Source organism: Staurois parvus, unplaced genomic scaffold (genome assembly GCF_062004578.1).
Source record: "Staurois parvus isolate SC_StPar_1 unplaced genomic scaffold, SC_StPar_1.0 ptg000439l, whole genome shotgun sequence".
Classification (NCBI taxonomy): domain Eukaryota; kingdom Metazoa; phylum Chordata; class Amphibia; order Anura; family Ranidae; genus Staurois; species Staurois parvus.
This window is the reverse complement of record NW_028318235.1, coordinates 7,356,753-7,382,168: the sequence shown is the minus strand read 5'-3', so window position 1 is coordinate 7,382,168 and position 25,416 is coordinate 7,356,753. Positions and strand designations below refer to the sequence as shown.

Here is a 25,416-nt window from a genome sequence, read left to right as displayed (position 1 = left end):
TTCTTAGTAGATCAGACATATACCATGTTTTTTGCTGCATAAGACACACCTAGATTTTAGAGGAGGAAAACAAGAAAAAAATATTCTGAACCAGTGGACTGCTGACATAGTACAGGAGATGACCAGAAACTGCAGACACTACAGGAGATGACCAGAGACTGCGGTCAACTACAGGAGATGACCAGAGACTGCGGACGTACTAGAGGAGATGACCAGAGATTGCGGACGTACTACAGGAGATGACCAGAGACTGCAGGCCTTTGAAGATTGGGGGGAAAGGGAAGAGATTTGACAGGTACCCGCGCCTCACTTCTGTGGAGTTGTCCTCCTCCCTGTAGTCTTGTGGGACACGTGACAGGTCCCAGAAGGCTACGGGACCATTCACAAAGCTCAGCGCTTCTCGCGTATGCGCAGTGGGCACCCGGTTGTGAAGCCGCAAGCTGTCACAGCCGGGCGCCCACAATGAAGATGCCAGCGTGAGGGAGAGAAGACGGGCGATGAAAGCAGGACACCGCTGGACCAAGGAACAAGTAGGACCAAGGAGCGGGTTCTTCTGCACAGTAGAGTCGAGCAGCCGGCCCGATATTCTAACACGGCAGCTGCGGGAATACCGGGCCGGGGAAAAAAGTGCGTCTTATGGAGCGAAAAATACGGTAATCCTCTAAACCTAACATCGTAAGGGATTCACAGTTTCCTGTTAAGGTGCACTCTGATAGGTGTTGATTGCTGGTCTTTTCGGCATCAGGCTAATGATTTTCCAGATTTTAAGAATGCTTCCTGTTTTTTTTACAAGTTCTCCAAGCCAGTTGGATGTTTAAATCTCATCTATTGCCAGCTTCATGTGTAATATCCTTCAGGTGGCTCTTTGAGATTTTCTTGTGGGCCTATTGGTGTTTTGTTCATCTTGCTCCCTGCTCTATTAGACTGCGTTTTCATGTCCCAATGGTCTCTTAAATCATGTGTCCATCAGTGAACTCCAAGAAATTGATTTTCTGGTATCTACATTATTTAATTTGTACCATACCTGTTTGTACATTTTCAGGTGGTTATTAAATATGTCCCATATGTGGGAGACAGCAAGAGAGCAATGGACGAATACTCATCAGAAATAATGATGGGGGGAACCAACACAATTGTTATTCACAACACTTGTGAGGTAAGGCAGCATGCATACCATTGTGTTTAATTTTGATTTATCTTCATTTACAGGTGAACACCAGGAAAAGGGTATTCACCTTTATGTCTCTTTAATGGAAGTTGTTATGCTTGCAAAAGGATTCTGGTCTAGTCTAGATTTTGCCTATCCAGTCTGAGAACCAGATATCCACTCTACCTTGTGTTGTGCAGTTAAAGCTACCATGTCATATATAATGTACTCAGCCAAGCTAAACATGTAAATGAAGACAGTATATACTTTTCTCTTCTGTTACCCACACCACCATACACTGTGCTTTGTTCAATAGAAATGTTCCTCCCAAAATCTGCAGGAAAACAAAATCTCCAGTAGTGTTAATCTTCTGTTTCTTCCCGACCCTTCAGCTGTGTTTTGCTGCTGACCTCCACATTACAACTTTCTCCTGTAGTGATGTGGAGCCTGTGACTGGACAATGAAAGAGTAGCTGCAGACTGATCGACTCACAAATCTATTCTCCTCCTCCTGTCAAAATGATCCTTCTCCGTATACTTTAACGCAGCATTGACTCCTTTTGCTGCCCCCATTTTAGACAGAGTTCTACTGTAAAGAGGATTTCAAGAGGCTGAAGGCTGAATCAATTTCAGGCACTTTCACCAGTTGCACATGAAAATATATTTAACAATTTTAGTGCGTGTACAACTGCATTCATTTTTTTAATATCGGCCTGGTGTTTGCTTAATCATAAGCCAGGTATTGTCTTTATTAGGAAAACATAACTCTTCCCCTGACACTGCACTGACACTGTGTAGTGCTGGCAGTTGTACTAGAATTTTTATAACTAGCCCGTTCTTTATTTGTTTTTTAGCACGGTAAATTTCTATGTCAAACATAACAGTAGGGACGGGGGAAAGGTTATATTTCAGTAGTGAATATGTTAAAGTGCATTGAACCAAAAAACAATGATGCTATTGAATTTCATGGATATAATTTACATTTTTAAGTTGAGTAAGGACACTAGGGTCAGTTCATCAGGTTACTATACTATAGGTTCATTACATGCTATAGGTAATGAACATCAGGTTCATTACTATAGCATATTAAGATTTCTTAAAGAGAAATAAACCTAAAAAGAAATAGAGAAACTCAGATATAAATGCAGGCACATCTGCTTTTAGCCAGATCCTAGTCCATTATAATAGGCCATATTTTGAAGTGTGGACTCGCACAAAGTATTTTGTTGTGCTCAAGCACTTTAGAGAAGCCTGGGTTACTTTCATAACCTATAACAAATTCTATTAGGGCTATCACAATTCATTAGAAGAAAATTTAAAAAACCAAAGCAGCAATAAAATAAAGGACCAATAAATTATAAATCACTTCAAACTGTTAAATGCTTGTGCCATATACAATGAAGGAAACCTGGTGGTCAACTACAGGAAACATCTGACCTCTGTGATTGCCAACAAGGGATTTGCCACCAAGTACCAAGTCATGTTTTGTGAAGGGGATCAAACACTTATTTCCCTCATGAACATGCAAAAGTGTATAATTTGTTAGACATGCATTTGTTTTGAATTTTTTGTTGCCATTCTGTCTCTCAGTGTTACAATACACCTACCATTCGATTTTTAGACTGATCATTTCTTTGTGAGTGGGCAAACATTCAAAATCAGTAGTGGATTAAATTTCTTTCACTGTAACACAGCTGTGCAAAACAGTGACGAGTGCAAATAAATATATAAGAATATATAAAAATGAGAGCCCATAAAGGTGAAAACATTAGTGAAGGTCTAATTTCAAACACATGTTATGTGCAGTGCAGCCGGTGACACTCTCCTGCATCAACAGGAACCATTAATTGCTTACCTGATAGTGTGATCCCTTAGTTATAGTAGGTCAAGACATGCTTCCCCATTCATTGGGACAGTATGGTAATTAACCCCACTGGCATGCTTCTCTTCTCAAAAGAATTCAACAGCAACCATATTAAACAGCTTTTGTTATAAAAAGGCGCTTCACATAGTGTAATACAGTAACAATTCATGGAATTTATTTGCCATAAAGTAATACTTACAAAATGAAAGGATAAAACAAGAGCAGCATCCATGCCACTCAGCATGCATGCAAGATGACCGAGCGCAAGCTCTTTCCAACACGTTTCATCAGAATTAATTTCATTAAAATACAAGAACCCTCAAGACATCACATAATGTAATGATATGGGAGCTGTTAAAGAAAAGAACCACATTCAGTCACCAAGCAATTTAATCGACAGTTTTTGTGCAAATAACTGCTAAATAGTCTTCTGGCTGTATTATTATGCATTATTATTATGATGATCAGTAATGTTGTGGTATGTTGCAAATTAGATTTAAAATGTTTTGTGCTTAGTGAACTATTTTCTTTTTCAGGACTCTCTGCTTGCTAGTCCAATTATCCTGGATTTGGTGATCCTCACCGAGCTTTGCCAGAGAATAACTTTCTGTACTGAGCAAGACCAAGACTTCCAGACGTTCCACAGTGTCCTGTCAATTCTCAGCTTCCTCTGTAAAGCTCCACTTGTGCCAGCAGGAACACCCGTAGTAAATGCTCTTTTCAGACAGAGAAACTGCATTGAGAACATTCTCAGGTATCACTTGCTTTTAAGATAGGTGTGGATTGTCCTAGTAGTTGTGAAATAATTAGAATTCATAGAACATACCTGCTCTTTTAATCTTCCATTGGTTTAGAACAAGTGATGATTAGGGCTAGGTAAATCTTGTTTCGGTTAGAATTTAACTGGCTTGTTTAATTTGTGTGTTTGAAATAGCCTGTAATTAATGCATATATTATGTCTTTTGCAGGGCCTGCTTGGGTCTGTATCCACAAAATCATATGATGCTAGAATACAAGATGCAGAGAAGTTTTGTGAGTTTCAAAAGACCAAGCAAAGTTTTGGACCCTTGTCCAATTTCCAGTAAGAAGGGAACGGTCCAGATCAATGGCTTTCAACAAGGCATTAGTAATGGACACTGTAATGGACTGAAACAAACTGTCACCAGCAGTGACACGGAGATAGAAAATTAATAGGTGTCCTCAACTATAACTTATGCATTTTTGTTTTTTTTTAATAAAGTCAATGTAGTAGTTTGAGGTTCACACTACAACTCTTGCACTGATATTGATTACTTGACCCTCCATTTCAGTGTTTATATAGGTTCAGTAACCTAGAACTGTAGTTCTTCCACTGCTGCCTTGTTATACATTTGTTGTAGTTTGAAGTTATTAAATAGAACTTCGGATGACTTGAACTATGCTAACTGTTCTTGTAGAACACTTCCTCTACAAAATGCAACATTGCAACACTTGCAGGTTAGTTTTCCTGTCTAATCGTGTCTTAATAACTTATAGAATGCTGTGATTGAATAAGGGCTATAACCAATATAATCCAGCCAGCAGCTGTGTCCTTTTGGAAAAGTTAGGAACTTGGTGTAGAAATAAGTACATAATAAATTTACTGAAACATTAGTTGTTTATGGGTCTCTTACTACTTCCAGCTTGCATACATTTAGGGCTGTATATTCGTAATATTCCCCAGCTCACATAGATTAAGGGGTGCTTATTACCAGTATTCCCAACCCAATCTTCATATAAATGGAGTTCTAAGAAAAGAACTAAAATATCTTTGTTCTTAGAAGGTCATGTCTCAAAGCAACAGATAACGAGGGCACAGTAAGTGTTATTATATACCATAACTAGTTTCCCTTCTGATCTGTTCTTGTAACCAGTTGGATATTGGAAAGATTGCCATGTTCCTCCTGTATCTTTTTCTAAACCCAGTTGTGCTCTCGTGATTTTTGCTGTGGAGCTTTAATCACAACCTAAGGATTGACTGTACATAGGTGGTAAGCTGGGTACATGTCTTACATTAAACCAGTGTTTTTCAACCGGAGTGCTGCCAGGAGTCCTTAGGGGACAACAGTCCAATGTGAATGATCCTCTTGTTAACTTCTGGGTATAGAGCAGAGGCAAAGAGCTTTGCCTGCACCTCCTCCCAGCTTTCTCCTCTGTGCTGTTTCTGGCAAAACAGAAAGCTGTGCCAGGAGTGGAGATTTCGGGGGGGGCTAGTTGTGTGCAAAAGCACACGTTTTCCCATACAGGACAAATTCTTATGCACATACGTTCGCGCCTGCTAAAATGCATGATACCGTGGAACCGTGTGTTTTGGTGCTGCACAAATGTAAAGTCATGCCACCACCTTTTTGCGTGTTTCTCAAGCATAGAGCAGCTCATTAAAATGCAGCGTGCGGAAGCACGCAAAAAATTGTGTATGCTCGAATGCACCTCCTGGTGGTTGACCCTCCATTTGAGTGTTATGTAGGTAACCTAGAACTGTAGCTCTCAGGCTGGTGTACCCCAAAATTGTGTGCAATTCTAAAGGGCGCCTCGGCTGACAAAGATTAAACACTACATTAAACCATTTGTTTGTCTTCAAACCAACTTAAATTTTTTTTATACCTTGATTAAAACTTTGTATAAGTATATCTGCAATTAAGACTGTCTTCCTTTTTTTTCTCCATCGAAATGAAGATGTAATCATGGCCCTGCACAAAAAAAAAAAAAAAAAAAAGCTGGCAATTCTTTGTGAGTGATGAGTAATTTGTTTGATGTTTGGCAGCACACGTTATCATTCCTTAAAGTCATACATAGTCTGATCACGCCACACCTAAATTTAGATGTGTATGGCCACCCAAACATGCTTCCCAATATAGCATTATTATTTTTGATGAAACGATGCCCTAGTACTTTAAGTACACTTGTCATGTGACATTTATGTATGTTGTCATGCAGATGCTTGTTGTATAGTGTTTTTTGTTGTGCAATTAAAAAAAAAACAAACAAAAAACTGTGTAGTACAAGGATCTACCTAAACAAGGTAAGTTTTTTTACTAATTTGCTTCATTTTGTTTTATATGGCTTGTAGGTATCAGATCATGTGTAGGGCAATAGTTTTTCAAACAAGGCTTGTTATATCCCACAATGTTCTACTGTAATGAGTAGTTCACCTGATTAATTCATGGTCTTTTCTGATATAATTTAAAGTGTTACTAAACTCACAACAGTAAGATCAGTCTGTTTATGCAGTAAAGCATGCTTGTTCTCACTGTGAAACCTAAGGGGTTAATCCTCCGCATTGTGTAAAAAGGCTGTTTGATCCTGACTTCTCTGATCCCCCCCCTTCTTCCGCAGTCCCCAATTCATCTGCTCATAGTACAGAGTCCTATGAAGCACACTCCAGCAATACACACCAAACTGAGCATGTGTAGGGTTTTTTACTTTTTTGGGAGGGTGCATGTGATTGGCACAGGGCCAGTCAGTGCTGCCTGAACAGAGGGTCAGGAGTCATACAGCCTCATAGGACAGTTAGAGGAGAATGAAAGCTCCTACAAGCTTTAACCAGTGCTCAGCCAGGCACTGACAGAAGTCACAAGACTGCTATATACTGCTAATGAAAAAGGTATTTAGCAGTTTGTTTACTACAATAATTGAATTTCCATCTGTACTGTGGGAGACCAGATACAGTGAATGCAGAATCCTGGGTTGAGTAACACTTTATCCATGTGAGGGACACCGCAAACGTGGAAGAAGGTGCTCTGGTCAGATGAGACCAAAATTGAACTTTTTGGCATAAAAGCAAACCTTTATGCGTGGTAGAAAACAAACACTGCTTATCACCCTGAACACACCATCCCCACCGTGATACATGGTGGTGGCAGAATTATGTTGTGGGGATGCTTTTCTTCAGCAGGGACAGGGAAGCTGGTCCTAGTTGATGGGAAGATGGCTGGAGACAAATACATTGAAATCTTAGAAGAAAACCTTTTAGAGTCTGCAAAAGACTTGAGACTGGGGCGGAGGTTCACCTTCCAGCAGGATAATGACCCTAAACATACAGCCAGAGCTACAATGGAATGATTTAGATCAAAGCATATTCATCTGTTAAAATGGCCCAGTCACAGTCCAGACCTAAATCCAATTGAGAATCTGTGACAAGACTTGAAAATTGCTGCTCACAGACACTTTCCATCTAATTAGAGCATGAGCTATTTTGCAAAGAATGGCCAAAAAATGTCCCTCTCTAGATGTGCAAAGCTTGTAGAGATATCCCCAAAAAGACTTGCAGCTGTAATTGCAGAGAGAGGTTGTTCTACAAAGTATTGACTCAGGGAGCTGAATACAAATGTATGCCACGCTTTTCACTTACTTATTTGTAAAAATTTTGAAAACCATTTATCATTTTCCTTCCACTTCACAATTATGTGTCACTTTGTGTTGGTCTATCAGATAAAATCCCAATAAAATACATTTACCTTTTTGGTTGTAACATGACAAAATGTGGAAAAATACTTTTTCAAGGCACTGTATCTGCGGGGCAGGTTTGCAGTGCGATTTGTAAAATAGTCCAGTGCGCTTTTATTCAGCGGTTCAGGTGCATTCAATGCAAAGTGTATGACATTGGAAATTGCCCTTGAACCGGACTGAGAATTGAACCGTGCTGAAAATTGTACTGAGCTTTCCCCTTTTTTTTTTTTTTTTTAAATTGTACTGTGGCCGGCCAGCTCCATAGAAAAGGATTTTGGTTCATATATCATGCGAAGCAGATGCGGTTCAGAACGTATCCAAATCGCAGTTATGTGAACCAGGTATCAAGTTTGTTTTCCGACATAGACTGACTGAGATAGAAATGAATGTACAATGTAGCTCAGTCTGGATGCGTTTGAAAAACTGACAGATGTAGACAGGACACTTGTGTGAAAGATCCCAAAGTTTTGAACTCAAGTATTGCTGCACTATTACATAACTTAAAAGCTGGTGTGACTAGTCTGACTGTTGTGACTTATCACTGTAAAATATTGTAGATTTCTTGTGCAGAAGGCAAGATTCTCCAGCTCCAGATTTTGGCAAAGCTGCATCTACACTGCCCATAATAGAGTATATATTTTTGTAGTAAAACACTTCCTGTGAAGAAACTTCATATCCCACAATCTGAGTCTTTTTTGGTCTAGTGTGGGATCAGTGGGAAATAGGTTTGAGTCAGCTGCTTATGTAGGCAGGGTCAATATTTTTTTTGTATGTTTTGTATAACACCTGCATCCTGAAGTAAATTATAAATGTTTCCAATAAAGGGCCTAGCAAAGCCCTCTGAAGTAACTCAACAATAGGTAAAAAATATAATTAAAAATGTGAATGAAGGATAATATGGTCAAGGGTTGGAATATTGAGCAGCAGAAAGGGGGGAAAAATACCATCTTCATAAAGCTGTCCCTAAAAAGATGATCCAACATAATCCTTTCCACCCTATGCCGCTTCCACCGCTGTCAGACTCCATGACAACACTCATGAGCTCTGCTCCTTTAATGGAAAGCTGATATTCTCACTGGATGTCCATGTCTCTGCCAGGCTTGTCCATGCAGTGTGGTGCTGTTACTTCCTCCAGATGTGCCTAACAAACTACAGCAGGGGAGCTGTGGTTGCTGCCACCGGATGGCTTAGTGTGCCAGTGGCCTCTCCTATTCCTGTTGACGTGTGCAGGAGATATATACAGAGTTTGGCTGGTGAGGCCTACAGGTGTTCTGGGTGCAAGACACCATCACACTTTGCCTCAGGGGCCAGTGAATGTGTCAGGATCTGCAGGTGCTGCTGCAGAACAGATGTAGGTAGAGGGGTAGCTGGGAGACTCTGCAGCTGAAAACCTGTGATGTTAATGGGGGGGGGGGGTTCTGGATTTTTTGGTCTTCACTTTGTTTTCAGCCATCAGAGAAGAAAATGGATTACACAAACTACATTAGAGGAGGTAGTTGTAACATGCAATATAAATCCAAGTTGTAAACATAATTAAGTTGCCAAGCCTTATAGATTAAATGATAGAATAATATGAGAAATATGTTAGAAATGTGGTATTTTATTTGATGAATAAAGAGAAGGAATATATTGTACAGACTATACTGCTACTATCAATAGCATGTGGCTTGCAATAGCATAATGCAAAAATGTATAATGGACTTATTGATATAATTTTAGAGAGTTCAAATTAAAATTGGGACTGGTTATTATTGAAAACCTCCTGTAATACTGAAGACTATGGAGCAACATAAAACCATTCCCTGTGAAGATCAAGGATCTTGCTACCAGTAATATGGATTTCCTGTATTGATTTTAACTCTTGTTGCAGTCCAAACAGCGCGGATCATTTATTTTAGTGTGGAAGCATACCCTCCAGAACACTGAGCAGGGATTCAACTTTCATAACTTTGTCTTGAAGATTCCGCTAATCTTGCCTCAGTAACAACATGTCAAGCTTAGTGAAAATTATACCTTATGGTGCCGCTCCAAGCTATGGGTGGAAGGAAAAAGATTACCCCACTGACAAGTGAGAAGAGGGGAGCGGGAGTCCAAGCGATTCCAATGTCAGCCAATACAAGTGAAGGGATTGACGCTGCTCAACTGACCCCAGGAGTCCAATGTTAAGGAATGGCCTCAGCCGCTGTTCTGGCTACGACCTCTGACGTGTTTTGTCCCACCCACTCTGTGACCAAGCCCCGGTGGAAGGGGTGAAATGCATCAGTGGGGTACATAGTACCTCTACTCATTCACGAAAAAAATATAACCTAGCAATAGACACCCAAATGTGCATTAAAAAATTAGAACTCCCCAAAATATATCCCTCGTTGTAAATCCATCATTAATCATGATGCATGCCGACTCGCCAAAATTTAAAAATACGTCAGATGCAACTGATCCCCAATTACAGCTCCCTGAGGTTTTCATCAGCTATTCTCAAGAAGGGGTGGGGATGGCAGTAACATCACTTACCAAATATGGCCATTGACTGTATTTGGACAGTGACATCATTGCTGTAACAGTCCCTTTACCTCATGGTTGGGGTTTCCTGGCCATGTAAAAATGTAAATGACCTCGTGACAGTGGCTGTTGCTAGGGATGCAGAAGATGCTTCCTTAGGCACCAACAGTGGGAATGTATAGTAGGAGTAGAAATACCATTTCTGTCTTGTCAATTCATCCTGCAATCAAATTTCTCATCACAGTTGAATAACAGTATCGTTTCAGTTGATAGATGTTATGAGCTTCTAAAACATTATGAATTTTTGTGCTTTAATTTGGATAACAGCACTTTACAAATGACAGACCTCAATGAATTCCAAACATGTACACCTTCTTTACCGACTAATGCCTCCTAACATAGGAGACTGAACTTTTGTGGGATTTAGTATTTATCCTGTTAAAAGTCTATGTACACCAATTTACAACTTTTGCTAGTGCAGATTGCTTTCAATATTTTCTTAGGAACTGTTCAGCTTGGCAGAGTAAGAAAAAAAAAAGAGCGTTTTACGTAAAGGACCTGCAATTTGAGCATCATCTTGTAAGCATCTGTGGAACTTTGTTAGTTTGATTGTACTGAAAATCCTTTACTAGACCTGTAAGCTAGAAAATCTTTCTCTCCATCCACTTTGTTGCTAGAAACTTGACTTCCCAGACTTAAGACCTACAAGCAGCCATTCTCCTATTCAGTACTTTTACTAGCCTACAGTATATGGCATTTTCATTGAGTAAGAGAACAGAAGACAGTGGGGCTATTACGCGAAGTCAGGGCAATATAGCCCCTTGAAACAAAGTGAAGTTAGCTTAAAAGAAGCACATGATCATCTGGCTAATTAAGAGTAGTTTGTGTGCTACCTTATGATGCCTGATTTTAAGCAGGGATTATGAAAGTTTAAAATGGCTGACAAAGGCTAATTTTTATACTGATAATGAAGTTGCTGTTATTGATTAAACCCTGGCTTAGAGTTAACACTGAGCACTTGGTACTTCTGTTACTTACTGAATCCTTGCAGCTGATCAACAAAGGCAGTAGGGAGCTACACTGAACTACTTGTATAGAAGAAGAGTGCTAGGCTCACCTATATTATGTCACTAGAAGTAGTAGTTTGGAATTCATGGGTAAGTACAACAATCAGTCATAACTTTATGGCCACCCACGTAAAATTAAGTAGGTCTGCTTTTGCCAAAACAGCCCTGACCCAATGAGGCATGGATGCTACTAGACTTCTGATGGTATACTGCGGTATCTGGCAATAACCTGTCAGTATCAGATTCTTTAAGTCCTGTAAGTTGCGAGTTAGGACCTCCATGGATTGAACTTAGATCTGGAGAATTTGTAGGCCAAGTTGAACTCATTGTTGTGTTCCTCAAATCATTGTTGATCCGTTTTTGCAGTTTGGCACGGTGCATTATTCTGTTATCCGGGCCCCTGCCATCAAGGAATACCGTTTCCATAAGGTGCACTTGATCACCAACAATGTTTAGATAAATCGTACATGTCAAAGTAACATCCACATGAATGGTGGGACCAAGGTTTTCCAGAAGAATTTTTGTCTAAAGCAGGTGTCTCCTAACTATGGCCCTCCAGGTGTTGAAAAACTGCACGTCCCATAGGCCTTGCAAGACTCGGACAGCCACAGCCAAGACTCACAGATATGATGGGACTTGTAGTACTTCAACAGCTGGAGGGCCATAGTTTGGAGACCCCTGGTCTAAAGCATCACACTGCCACTGCCAGCTTGGTTTGTTTACATCTTTACATATTGCATCCTGTTGCCATCTCTTCTCCAGGTGAACAATGCACATGCACTCTATCCACATGATATAAAAGAAAACGTAAATCATTGGACCAGCCACCTTCTTCCATTGTTCTGTGGTCCAGTTCTGATACTCACATGCCCATTCTAGGCACTTTTGGCTGTGGACACGGGTCAACATGGGCATCCTGAGTGGTCTGCGGCTCAGCAGCCCCATACATAAGAAACTGAGATGCCCATTTTTTCCCCACTGACTTTCAGATGCCATTGCAACAGGATAATCAATGTTATTCACTTAACCTGTCAGTGGTCGCAAAGTTATGGCTAATTGGTGTATTTGCCACTAGGTCAGGGGTTCTTCAACCTTCAAGAGGGCCCAGTTAATTCTTCCAAAACCTTCCATGCCCTAACTTGGCCAGTCCACAGGTAGCTCAAGATCAACCTGTTTTAAACCCCGGTCTACATCTTCCTTTTTCTATCCATAACGAACAAAAAAAGTCTGGGCTGTAGATGCACTTTAAATCCATAATGTTGTATCATAAGAAGCTACAGTATAGGACTGATCCATTGAAACTGAAGAGAATACAAATGCCACAATTGCAATTGTATCCCACTGCAACTGATCAGAATACTTGTTTAATGTTTCCCACAGATAAATGTTTAAATATGTATTGTTTCTTAGTCGCAACTCCAGTTCCCTGCATATTTTGAATTACCATTTTTAATGTAAAGATATTTTTCAAAGTGGCAGCAGTGACCAATGAAAGAACAACAATCACTGGTGAGATTTTTGTCTGCCAGGGAGTAAAGAACATTTTTCAGTATGTGAGCTGCTCCAGAAATTGAAAATAATTGCTCAGATTGAGAATGGGAAAGTGAGTGCATACTCCTAGCTGGCCAACCCCCAAAGCCACACACATACAACATCCCAGCAGTAGATTTCATGTTTTCCTGCAAACCTACCATGTGCGCTGAAGTTCAATAGGACATACTGGCTGATCAAAAAGCACCCCTCTGCAGCTGGGATTCCACTGCAGTGCCAAAGGCATAGGTAGGCATTAGCAGCACCTCCATATGACCCCATCATCCTTCATAATACCTCCAGCTAGCTCAGGCTACTGCTAAGGAAGCTGGAACCTGGTGTGCATCACCTTGCCAGGACTGTTAAGATCCCAGTGCAACCAGAGCTGGCCAGAAGGACCCCGACTCCAGGAGCTGGTGGGAGTGCAGGACAGCATATTCCTGCTGGGCAATGGCCACATTTGCTCTGACAGCTCTTGCTGTCAGAGCAGAAAGGAACCTAGGTCTGGCAGAAGGAAGGCTGTGACCCAGTGGTTGGCAGCTACTGCTGCACTAGGATATAGCAGATATATTGTAACACTGGTGGGAGCATGATCAACCTTTGGCTGTTATTTCTAATAGAAAATCCAGATATCACCCCTAAAAGCCTCCAGACCATGTGTCTTAGTTTCTGTTTGTCTTTCTTTCCATGTTTGCAGTGTTGGTTTCATTGGCAGAATATAATGAGTGTATTGATTTGCAAATCACAGCGAAAAAGCAGCTTAAATCTTTAAATCACTGGCTACATACAGTTGGGGTTCATGAAGTGCATGATTCTCAGTAGACTCATGATGCAGGTGATATTTTCAAGTATATCCTCTTAATCTTTTACTCACCTGGACCATTTTCATCTGAGTTCTACTTTAAAACAAAAAACAATGAAACAAATTTACCTACATAATAGAAGAGTACAAGCCAATGTATGAAAAAAATCAAATTACATTTATTGAAGCAGTTTTTTTTTTGTTGTAATAAGCAACTTTTGCTCTAAAGAATTTTTTACAATATAAAGAACATACAAATGACATTATATATATATATATATATATATATATATAAATATATATATATATATATATATATATATATATCTCCTACACAGAACAACTAAAATCTAGGACTGAATTCTAACCCTACAAGCAAAATACAAAGCAGGCTCTGTAAGAGAATGCTTTATATTGCAAATACTGTCATATCATATAAAGAACAAATAGCGGTACATTTTTACTTTTTTTGTCTTTTAAATCCTGTCCTAATGTTACAGTATTTTACATCACACTAGAATTACGCAGACATTGCAGGAGAAAAAATGAAAATAAAAGTATAAAAAATTAATAATAGGAAGGGTGTGGGTTTATTATTAGCATAATCCTGTACAAAGTTGCTTTGGGATACAATAGAAAAAAAATCAAATAAAACAACAAAACAAGCACAAACATCTTTTGCAATGAGGTCCTTTATGTTTAGAAAAAAAGGAAAAAAAATCCTTTGTAAGACAGTTAAAATGTGTCCCCTGTTTGTGATCCCCTACGACATCCCTTGTCCTCCTTGCAGGCTCTGAAGGAGGATGAGAAGATTATATATATATATATATATATATATATATATATATATATATATACACATACACTTAATTCCTTCCACAGCTTTGTATGTCTCCACAGTTTCAAACTTAAAGGAGCTACCATGCCCAGTTTAAACATTTCACAGTGGTATTGTGGAAATAAAAAATTGTAGACTAGTGATAACCTTACAACTAAAAAGAGAATAGGGCTTCGGCTCTGTTTTGGGGATTTATGCTTCTGCTCAATAAGAAATATATTCTTTTAAAGCCCTACCTCTGCCTCTGCTGGAGAACGCATCTACCACCATTACATAGACTGCTGAGGGACAGTCACCAATAATTTTTGATATTACTGAAGCCACTAGCTGTCTGTCGCAAACATAAGTCTTTAGGAACAGTTACAACCTCCAGTGAGTGGAGGGAAGGATGGGAGGGCAGCAGTACTACTATGGCTATTGCTACCTCCCCTCCCTCTGTGTGGATAAACATCTGTAATTGAAGGAACAGCCTTAATGAAAGTGTAATGTAAACGTTATAAAATACAAATTGGAACAATAGCTAACTGCTATGTTAGTTTGGCAGATTTTCCATGATACTGCATGTCACAACTATTACACCTCTAGATTTGCAGCAGATCTCAGGACTGTACCATGGCCTGTATGCTTTAGTGTTTTGTTTAATCCAGATCACTTTCAGCCTCGGTTCACATACAGTATGTTTGGTGTGGGAAACGCTGCACTGCAAACACACTGTGTGCTCTGTGTGTGCCAATTCAAAGTTAACAACACCCCAAAAGCAGGTTGCAAACGCAGTGCGTTTCCTTGAACCAGATTGCATGGTATAAAATGACCATGCGATCCAGTTCCAATGTGTTCCCAAAAAAAGCACCTTTTTGGTGCAGATGCGGTGTGATTTGAGCTATTCAAAATGAAATCACATATGAATTGCACAGGAATGAGGTGTGGTTCCTGTGCGTTTCACATGCGATTCATAGTTTGAACCTAGGCTAAAAGTATAAGTATTTTTTTAGGAACACCTGATAGTAAAAAGAGCCCAGCATCAAGGTAAAAACACCACTTAGGGTTCAATTCTCTAAAACAATACGCTATTTTTCTTGTTAATATGTGTTCTAAATTTTTATCATAAAAATAATGATTTTGACTCACTAATTATTTTATCGCATGGATGAATTGAATTTACTATACTATGTTATTGATTTTTTTGTAGTATCTTGTAGATAATGTCAAGTCACAAGAATTATCAAAGGAGTTTTGCTAGCTGCTTGCTGGCGATGAGTGTGAGGTATTTATCGTGGACAGTAGTAAATGGAGCAATTTTTGGTGGAGATAAAATATTGATTCATGAAAAGAAAATATCATCAGTAATAAAAGATTGCAGTGGTTTAATAGTTATTTATAAAAAAATAATTGCACACCTAGGCAGTAGAGAACTGAGTATTTTGATGACAAAATTATTGTGAGATAACTTGATGAACACCATTTAATGTAACTCATTACATTTTGTAAATTGACCCTTAAAGTGTCATGAGAAAAGATTGGGAGCTGCCATTGCTGACTTCTCCTTTTTGAATTTTAGCTTCCTGTCTTTCATGCTTGTGTGCTGACTTAAGTGCTGTCTGAGGCTTTGACTCAGACATTTATAGGGATAAGTATGCTTGCTTTGGGTTCGTGATTCAAAAGTACTAAAGTATGACAAAGTATGTATTATAACATGTTTTATAACATGTTTATAACATGAAACATTTAAAAAATGCACAATTGCTGCAAGAGCAGTATCAGATTGTTTCAACAATTATTGCGGCATTCTTATTTAAGCCAGTAGTGTCATGTAGTGTGTGTTAGTTGAACTGTCTTAAAGGGCATTTTTATTACATTTCATGGTCACATTGTGAACTAGTCCAAAATATTCAAAACACACCGATGACCTCTGTCTTGGTGTCTCTCTCCCTAAGGATTTGTCAAGCATCAAATATTCAATCTACTGCAGAGCTCAGATCCCATATTGGGACAGACTGTAAACAATTCCTGTACCTACAATAGCTACTATTAGAACGGGGGTCCCAGACTATGGCCTAAAGGCCACATCCGGCCAGCTATAAGATTTTATCTGGCCCTCAGTTAAGGTCAGGGGCATATCTGCAATGTGCAATGACAGAGGATTCAGGTCAGCAAATGCTGCCTATGATCTCCTCTTCTCCCTGCAATGTCCTAGCAACTAATGATGTGATTGCCCCAACAAGGGGGGCTCTGATGTCAGAGGGACCTTGATGTAAGGGGAGATTCTGATGGGGACCCCAATGCAAGGATGGAATCTGATGTGGACTCCGATATAAGGGGGGAAATCTGATGGGGACCCTGATGTAAGGGGGACTCTGATGTAAGAGTGACTCTGCTGGGTACTCTAGGGTGGACCGTGAATATTTGGAAAATACAAGATGTGGCCCTTATACTGAAAAGTTTGTAGACCCCTGTACTAGAACCCTGGAAATAAGTGGAAGCTCCATTTATAACCCATGTAGTTAGAAAAATATCTCTCTTTTATAAAATTGAGAAAATGTCTTCAGAGTTTCTCAATAATCCTGCTCAGTTTGAATACATGTGCAGAGACGCAATCTATGTTATTTTCTCTGTGGTTAGTTATATACCTATGTTCTATGGTTCATCACCATTATCTAGACTATTAGTTAGACTATTCTAATTCTGCAAAGGGTGTGTGTTAAAAAGCTAAGACTTGGGGGAGATGGCAGGTTCAGTAAATTAATTTATACTTCTTTGTATCTTTTTTGCAAATTTTTGTCTTATTTTATTTATCTAGCGGTGGTTCTTTGTTAGTACTAACACGTATTAGAAAACATGTGATTCAACCAAATCACAGCACAAGCAAATGTGACTGCCTGGAAGACACAAGCAGAGACGGGAACATTTTCCAACTTCAGTACTTATGGGTGATAAAAATAAATGTGAAGAAAAAAACAAGTAATACTATATATTTACAAAGTGTTACCACAAAAAAATCCTGAGCATTTAATTAGCTTGACTTCCTGAAAGAAACATTTTTCTGAAGGACACATGGGGGTTTATTTACTAAAGCTGGAGAGTCCAAAATCAGACTCCCTTCTGCATAGAAACCAATCAGCTTCCAGGTTTCATTGCCAAAGCTTCATTGAACAAGCTGAGGTTAGAAGCTGATTGGTTTCTATGCAGAAGGGAGTCTGATTTTGGACTCTCCAGCTTTAGTAAATAAACCCCGTGGAGACTGTCACTGGTGACTTCTTGTTCTGAAAATCTAGTTGGGTGGCTGCCCTGCTGACCCTTTTGGTGCAATATGTTCAAACACCGATCTAACAGGTGTGCAGACAAGGACTTCTGCCTTTACTCTGACTTTCTTACTTGTTACTTGTTTCAGGACACTGACTGAAAAAATGATCAATGGCAAGCCCATATTTCTCTTAGGAAAGATTAACTTTAAAACTGATACCAAATTAGTATTATTATAACAGCCACATTAAACTTTATGTCAATAAAGTACCTATCTATCTAGCTAGAAATCCAGTGCAAGGATGTAGGATATGAATATCTTCAACTACACTAGCTTTATAGAAACCATCCGAAATGTAGAATTTAATTTTGGCTGGGCACAGGTAATTTGAGGCTGGGCGCCCTCTTATATCAGACTGTTACTAAAGTTTTAATCCTTCTTCCTGTTGTTTTTGTGTCTTTGTCCCCCCAACAAGGCCAAAAGAAAGTTCTACTTTCTCACTGCGGATCTCCTAGTTATTCTTTGTTTTACTTATGGTCAAGTCAATGAACAAGGTGTCACCATTATTTAGCTTTGTAAAGTCCATGATCACTGGACAAAAGAATGTTATTCAACTAGATAGCAATACTGCCAGAATGAAGTAATCGTTTTGAGTGGAGTTGACCTTTAATTCCATGACAGTTTGGTTATTATGAACCAACAATATCATCAGATATCAGTCACTAGTGCGAGACTGACAATTAAGCTGAGCTATGATTAAAAGTGGATTATTGCCACAAAACTGCTCCTATCACATGGCTCGTTCTATTTCTTTTAAAACGTAAAAGTGGAACTTTCGTCAGAAAATTCAGTCCTGCTACATCATTTCTGGCTGGTCCCTTTTGCAGGTGTAGCTATGTAAAACATTAAAAATAAGTGCCTATACTGTTTAAAATCCAGTAATACACTGTCTCACCTTGCTCTGCACATGCTCAGTTGCTGTCTGTTTTTGGGCCCTGTGCCAAGTTTATAGAGGCTGATCGGTTGACAGCCTAAAGATTTACTGCTACTCAGGATTCTGGGCTTCAGCAAAATGGCAACCTCTGTCAAGAAGAAACAGGAGCAATGCTGGAGGCAATTTACAGCACACATCAATTTGGGTAGCATAATCCTTAATGTAGAATGTATATTCCTTGCAAAAAAACCCATTATTTTTTATGAAGTTGTTATGCATAAAATTCCACTTTAACAAGTGACATCTAAGGCCCCTTTCATGTGGCAGTCTGAATCATCCCCCCCCCCCTTTAACTTATGCTGATCTGAGCAGTGTTCAGTGCTAGTGTATGGGCATGCATCCATTTATATTTGATTACCTCCAAGTCTGTCTAGGTCCAAACAAAGGTCCTTTTCCATTTTCTACTTTGGACCTAAACGTGATGAGTCAGAGGTAAAATATAAAAATGGACTTATATGGGAGAAAGAACTGAATGGGCATGGCAGTTCAATTTAGCAGGGGATACATTAACAGATTTGAATGGACCCTGCCTGTGTAAAAGTTGCCTAAAAAATACATATTTAATCAACTCCATTCCCAATATGGATAGGGGTCCTGAAAAGTAAATTTACAAAATGCCAAAACTGCATTTTCACAATTTTGCTTTTACTATTGCATACTGGCTTAAACTATTGCTTCAGATGTGTAAAATACAAGGTGATTTCTCATTTTCTCTGATATGGAGCCTCTGCAAACCTGTCTACATTATTTTTTGTATCAAGAACCTCTTCAACGGCAAATAGAGATTATGTTTCTTCATTTTGTTTGATGAGGTCTGCATTCCAAAACTGTAGTCCCTTTGAAACATATATGTACATTGTAACAATTCCTGATGCTATGAAAACTGTGAATGATCCAAAAAGACAAAAATTTTAACTTGTGAAATCTGATGCTTATGGGAAAAAAATAGATTCCTTTTGTTTAGTTTTACACTGTACGGTAAAAAAGACATAAACTGACAAAAATCACCCCTGTAAATGCATTACACAACAAAATCTTATTCTGTACACATCAATGTACAACTATTTTTAAAATCTTCATTTTTTTTTTCTTTTATATAGAAATGTCTATTTATCTTGTTCTCAGAATATACTGGCCAAGTGAAAGAGGTGGCATAGAATACAGAGTTCCATTTTGTTCTAAGGGTTTTACATGGCTGGTTTTTGGGGCCTGCAGGGATGTCACAGGACAATCGTGTACAAAGGTTTTCTTCTTATGGACACTTTAACGTTTTAAAGTACTTTTCACACTAAAATGGAGGTAAGACAATAAGAGTTTGAGTATCCTTATGATCCAGTATTTATTCTTAATAAATAAAATTCAAAACTTGCATGTTTGTGGCTTTAACCTCTTCAATGTTAGAAGGACATATCTCTCACGATGCAAAAGAATTTCTGACTATTGTCAAATCTTCCAAAAGCTCCTTCTTGGAAGCAAAGCTGTTTTTCTTTGTCGGTTTGGATGTGCAGCTAAATGGTCATTTGAAAAGTAGGCTTCACACATTGTGTTAGTAAAGGCCCTCTTGTCACTGCAGTCTGGGATTTGTCAGAAAAGTAACAAAGAATATCACAGAAGTGTGGATGAAATGTCCTCTGTGCACACTGCTGTTCAACAGGTAAAGTCACTGTAGAAGTCCAGTCCAGCCATTTGCTCTGTATAGTATGCAGAGGAGCTTCTGAGTAAGTACTTTCCTGCTTTTAAATATACAACTAATTTGTAATCCTTGCTGCTTGGACAGTGATAGTCCTGCGCTGGAGAGGCTTAATCCATTGGTGTTTATCACACACTCATTGTCATGCTGGGTGAGTACTGTGAAAAGAGAAAAAGAAGTCAAATACAACAAAAAAGGCCTGGATTCTTTCTTACCCCCGGTTCACATATATGCGGCCGTGCGGGCCGCGTTTTGCACAGGCACGAGAGCCCATTCATTGGACTTGTTTTGAAAACGCAGCCCACACGGGAACCTCGGTTCTCAGTATGGGTTCTCAGTACGGTTGCATTTTCCAGTGCGGGTGGCATGCCATTAGAACTAATGGCATTCACCTGCGGGTCCGCATTTCTCTGTGCGGACGGTGCGGCTGCACGGATTTTCGTGTGGATCTGCAGCGGCACCACCAGCACAAATGTAAACCTAGGGTCAGAAACACAGAATATAACTGGATACTAACATTTATAGGTAAAGTTTATCCAAGGAATACCCGATTGCCTCTTGGGGGATCAGGAAGGAATTTTTTTCCCTGCAGGAGCAAATTGAATCATGCTTTGCTGGGTTTTTTGCCTTCCTCTGGATCAACTGTGGGTATAGGATTATAACTTTTTTTTTTTATGGTTGAACTGGATGGACTTTTGTCTTTTTTCAGCCAGACTAACTATGTAACTATGTAACATTTGCATCTGGAAATAGCAAATACAGAGACAACCAGCGTTGTTGGCAGAACAGAAATGTATTTCATTGTTTCACAGAGTAATATGCAGGAACTATAATCCAAAGGCCAGGAGGATTTATCAACATCAATGAAACATTCATTAATCAATACCTCCTTACCCTAAATTTTTATTGTAAATTAAAAAAAGCGAACTGCAGATTTTGATATGTTGGGCTAGTCTTAAGATTTTATATTCGAGTGTAACTATTTCTAACACTGTAGCCCAGTGGCTTTGCAAAACATCAGCGAGGTATATTATATTGGCTCTGCAATGTAAGGTACTACTGTATGTCTGTTATTTATGTAGCACCCTCCTAGTCAGGTGCTAGGATGTGTATAGTTAGGTTAAGTATAGCTGTGTTTCTCTGCTTACCAGGTAAGCTGTCAGGTAAATTCAGTGTGGTGCAGTGCAGTGCAGTGCAGTGCTGTGATCGATTAGTTAGGTCTACTCATGCTGCTCTGGTGCTGTTGGAGTTTGTCTGAGTTCTGCCTGCCTCCAGGAAGTTATGAGAGCCTTCCAGAACATGGGAAGGGGCAAGGCAAATGAACAGCATGAATATGGATACAGCCCTGGCCAATTGCAGGGGAAGGTAGTCCCATTGCATGCTGGGAGCGGTATTTATGTTCTAGGAGCACATAGGTTCAGCATCTTTCTCGGGAGTGGATTGCACAAGCCAGGCTGCAGGAAGGCTGCCTTGCCTGGCAACTGCTGCCATGTAGCCTCAGGTGGGTCGACCTGAGGGCCTGAAATCAGAGAGAGTCTTCCTCCATTTGGGACTTGCACATGACTCTTGTCCTATTGGCCAGTATTGGATATAATATGCGTGTGAATTTTTGGTGTTTTGTGAGTATACATCTGTTTTATCCTTCAATAAGCACGTTGTTGCTGAGGTAATGCTCAAGGCTGGTGCGCCTTCTTTTGTTCTTATTTTGCAGCATTAGAGAGAGAGAGACCCTGGTTTGGAAGGAAGCCGACTGAGGGGAGTTGTCTGCCAAGGCTCTGTCTGGTATTACTGGAGGGTTTCGCTTGGAAGATGGGAAGGTGACATCCATTCTTTTCTTGGGCCTTGTGAGTACTGACATTGAGGAACTTGGAGATTCTGTGTGCTTGCTACCTCCCCTGGGGTTTGATAGTCAGCTTGGGTCTGGAAAAAGGGATCATGGGCTAGTGTTCTGAAGAGCTGATCTGGGTGTTGCTACTACAAGGGACTTTGCTCAGCTACTTTATCTTTGGGCTGTCACAGTCTGTCGTAACAGGCTTATATCTGAGGAGCTCAGCCCTGTATCTACTACTACTGCTAAAGGGACTTTGCTCACTCCTAACTACTTGCTGCTATATGTGATAAAGGGAAATCTGCTATCTACTGTCATCCAAGACTTCTACAGCGTTCTATTAAGAGATCAGCTAGATGTCCTCATTGTGAATAGTTCTGATTTGGAGTAGCCCACTACATTCCCCATCCTTATCCCTAGTTCTACAATAAAACTCCAAAAAACAAAACATCCCCTAGACTGGTCATTGAAGACAACTAGCTGAAGTGTGTATAAGTTTATTTGGCTGTGGAAATACACTGTGCCTGGCGGCAGGGCGAGTAAAGGGGAAATTGGGGCAACTAATAAGCAGCTCTTGTGGGGGTAGCGCTACATTTATATACATCTTTCTCTCAGGATTACTACACAGTAAGAGCTGATACACACATGTGCGGTGCGGATTGAAGCTCAGGTTTCACAGCTAATTGATACAGTAGCTGTTCACAGGTTCATGTCAGGTTTACATCAGGTTTAGGACAGGATTAGCTCAGGGTCTTATCTTGTTCACACATATGCTGTTTAGGAACGCTTCCCATAGAAGTCAATAGCCTGTAATCTGCACCTGAACCGGACCGCACCGCTGAGAATCGGACAGGACTCTTTTTAAAACCACACTGAATCCACACCGGCAGTGTGCCGGACATATGTGAACAGGCACCATAGGAAGCAATGTTTTTTTCACATGTCATGCGGATTGGATGCGGTTCAAACTGCATCCAATTCGCATATATGTGAACGAGCACCAACTGGGTGGTTTTCACAGTATTTACAAAATAAAATGGATTTGCTGCAGAAGTGTGTTAATTGAGTGTATTGAAAGAAAACGCTATTACTTGCAGGAGGACACAACTAATGAGCCATGACCATATACCCATGTAGTCTTACCTTTAATGGCCTCTTACTGTGAACTAATTTACTGATGCTCAAATTGATTTATAGAAAATATTGGAAGTCCCCCATTTCTACCCCATATATTACATATATGGAAATATGAAATCCTTACGCTTTCGCTTTGGAAGGGGTTTAAAAAGTTCCCGGCCATCTCTCCATCATCACGAGGCGTTCCCGGAGGGTTGTTCATCCCTGCCATATTATTTGGAGAGTTCTACAAGGGATGCAGAATGTAAATTAGTAACGATTTAGGAGTAAAAGCATTTGAGATGTCACATGTCTTTACAGGACCCCCCATGGTCATTTTTTAGCCCACTTAAACAAGAGCCATTTCTATATTCCCAAACTTTGCACAGCATATAAAAACCAACATGTTCAAATTAAAGCAGACATTATAGGTATCCTGTGCTAACTTTCCATGTGTCCCCCACCAGACCCAAAGAATTTTCTTGCTTTTTCTGTGTGTTGGGAAACACATCACTTTTCTCTGCATTACAGTACTTACTGTCTATGCAGAGGCCCTGTCACCAATGTATGAGTGTAGGGGTAGGGGTGAGAGAACACACAAAAGTAAATGTTAATATAATAGGGACTTTCAAAGTGCCACATCCAAAGTAATTGAAGTCCTTCTGCTTGTCTGTCTCTGGCTTTAATGCTGTGAATGGATAGCTAAGGGGGAGCATGCATTCATATTGAAGTCAGACTTCTGATCTATGTATTTGTGCCAGATTGGCATGACAAGTAGGTAACAAGCATTTTCAGACAGAGAGTCCCTATTTACATTTATGATCCCAATCAACTGTACATTTCAAGAATTATATAACACAGTTTAATTGAAAGCTTGAAAACAAAAACATGAACAAAAATGCTGACCTTTGGCAACACATCCATGTCTCCAGAGCCTGGAATAGAATGGTACATATTTTAGATGTTTCTATGTAAATAAATATTATGTTGTGTTTTATTTGTGCATTATTGCAGGATATATTTTAGCTGATAAGTAACTACATGAGAATATGTTGATAAAAACTAGCACACAATGCTGTTCAGCTGTATTTTCTCCGGTTACCACTAGATGTCAGAGTTGCACTGCTTATTATACAGGTTGTATCATTTGGCTTTGCTAAGTTTGGTATAGTTTCTTTTTCTAGTTGTGCTCCATTATTTTCACAGATCACACGGTTATCTACACTGCTTCTTACCATATGGTTGAGTTCTATTAATACTACATCCAGTGTTCATCTTATAGTTTTATATTGTTATATTTATTTTGCCCTGTTGATTTTTTTTCTCCCATTTCATTTACTATTTTATTGCGTAACCTTTTGAAAAAAGACCACTTTTGGAGACCCTCTCTGAAAAGCCCCCCCCCCCCCCAAATTGCAATATCAGATTTTAAGTTAATATACAACACAGACTGCAGGCATAGCCAAGCAAATACATATAGCATGTACTTTAAGGCTACATGCACACAGCCATAAGAATTTTACTGATCAAATAGGCAAGGTGTTTTTGGAACAAAGATTCCTGCATAAAAGATCAGTAAAATGCTTGCTTTTTTTTTAAAATGCGGATAATTGTAGTTCTGTATCCTGTTTTTTTTCAATACCAGACTGCACTTTTTCTATCTATGTATATGTGTATACATGCACATGTTTATACACATTTGCACTCGGACTGGGTTTTTTGCTTCCTCTGGATCAACTGTGGGTATAGGATTATTACTTCTTTTTTTTTTTAATGGTTGAACTGGATGGACTTTTGTTTTTTCAGCCAGACTAACTATGTAAGCGCATAAAATGCATGTCCTTGGATGCATATTTTTCACATTTTGGTTACAGATCTGAATGCATATTTACGTACCTGTGTGCATGTCCCCATTGAAAACAATACACTTGCATTCAGAGCCATAGTAAAAAAAAACATTTTGAAATTATGCGTTTTTTTTGCCTAAAATGCATAAACAACTTCTGGTGCTTACAAAGAAATGGTTACTGTATATAATGCTTTCCTTTTTTCCTTTAGTAGTGTTCAGGAATAATTAAAGTGGTATTAAAGCCAAAATTTAAAATTTAATCTATTGCAGCTTAGAAATCATTAGATGTGATGTCTGCAGTAGTTTTCTTTTTTAGGCTTTTTCCCCTTCTGTTTTCACCTTGTGATCTGGCCAGTAACACACCTCCTGTATTAAAGTGCCCCCACATTGGATGGATGAGCACAGGAGGCACTTTTGGACAGCAACATTGTCATTCTGGGAGAGGGGAGTGTTAGATAAAGTAGCCGATTTAAATACAATAACAA

The 25,416-nt window shown here is 39.4% G+C and overlaps 2 protein-coding genes across 3 annotated transcripts in view; one reads left to right on the top strand and one right to left on the bottom strand.

The window, feature by feature from the left end:
* Positions 1–4,642, top strand: part of ISYNA1 (inositol-3-phosphate synthase 1) — a 34,221-nt gene extending 29,579 nt beyond the window's left edge. The window contains exons 9-11 of the mRNA XM_089687908.1: positions 1,043–1,156; positions 3,547–3,764; positions 3,979–4,642. Coding sequence (XP_089544034.1) covers positions 1,043–1,156; positions 3,547–3,764; positions 3,979–4,201 — 555 coding nt within the window. The 3' untranslated portion in view covers positions 4,202–4,642. The remainder of the gene's footprint in view (positions 1–1,042; positions 1,157–3,546; positions 3,765–3,978) is intronic.
* Positions 4,643–16,602: 11,960 nt separating this feature from the next.
* Positions 16,603–25,416, bottom strand: part of SSBP4 (single stranded DNA binding protein 4) — a 631,862-nt gene continuing 623,048 nt past the window's right edge. For both annotated transcript variants that reach the window (XM_089687906.1, XM_089687907.1), the window contains 3 exons: positions 23,989–24,017; positions 23,228–23,329; positions 16,603–20,296 (listed from right to left, as the gene is read on the bottom strand). In XM_089687906.1, the coding sequence (XP_089544032.1) occupies positions 20,267–20,296; positions 23,228–23,329; positions 23,989–24,017 (161 nt within the window). In that variant the 3' untranslated portion in view covers positions 16,603–20,266. The remainder of the gene's footprint in view (positions 20,297–23,227; positions 23,330–23,988; positions 24,018–25,416) is intronic.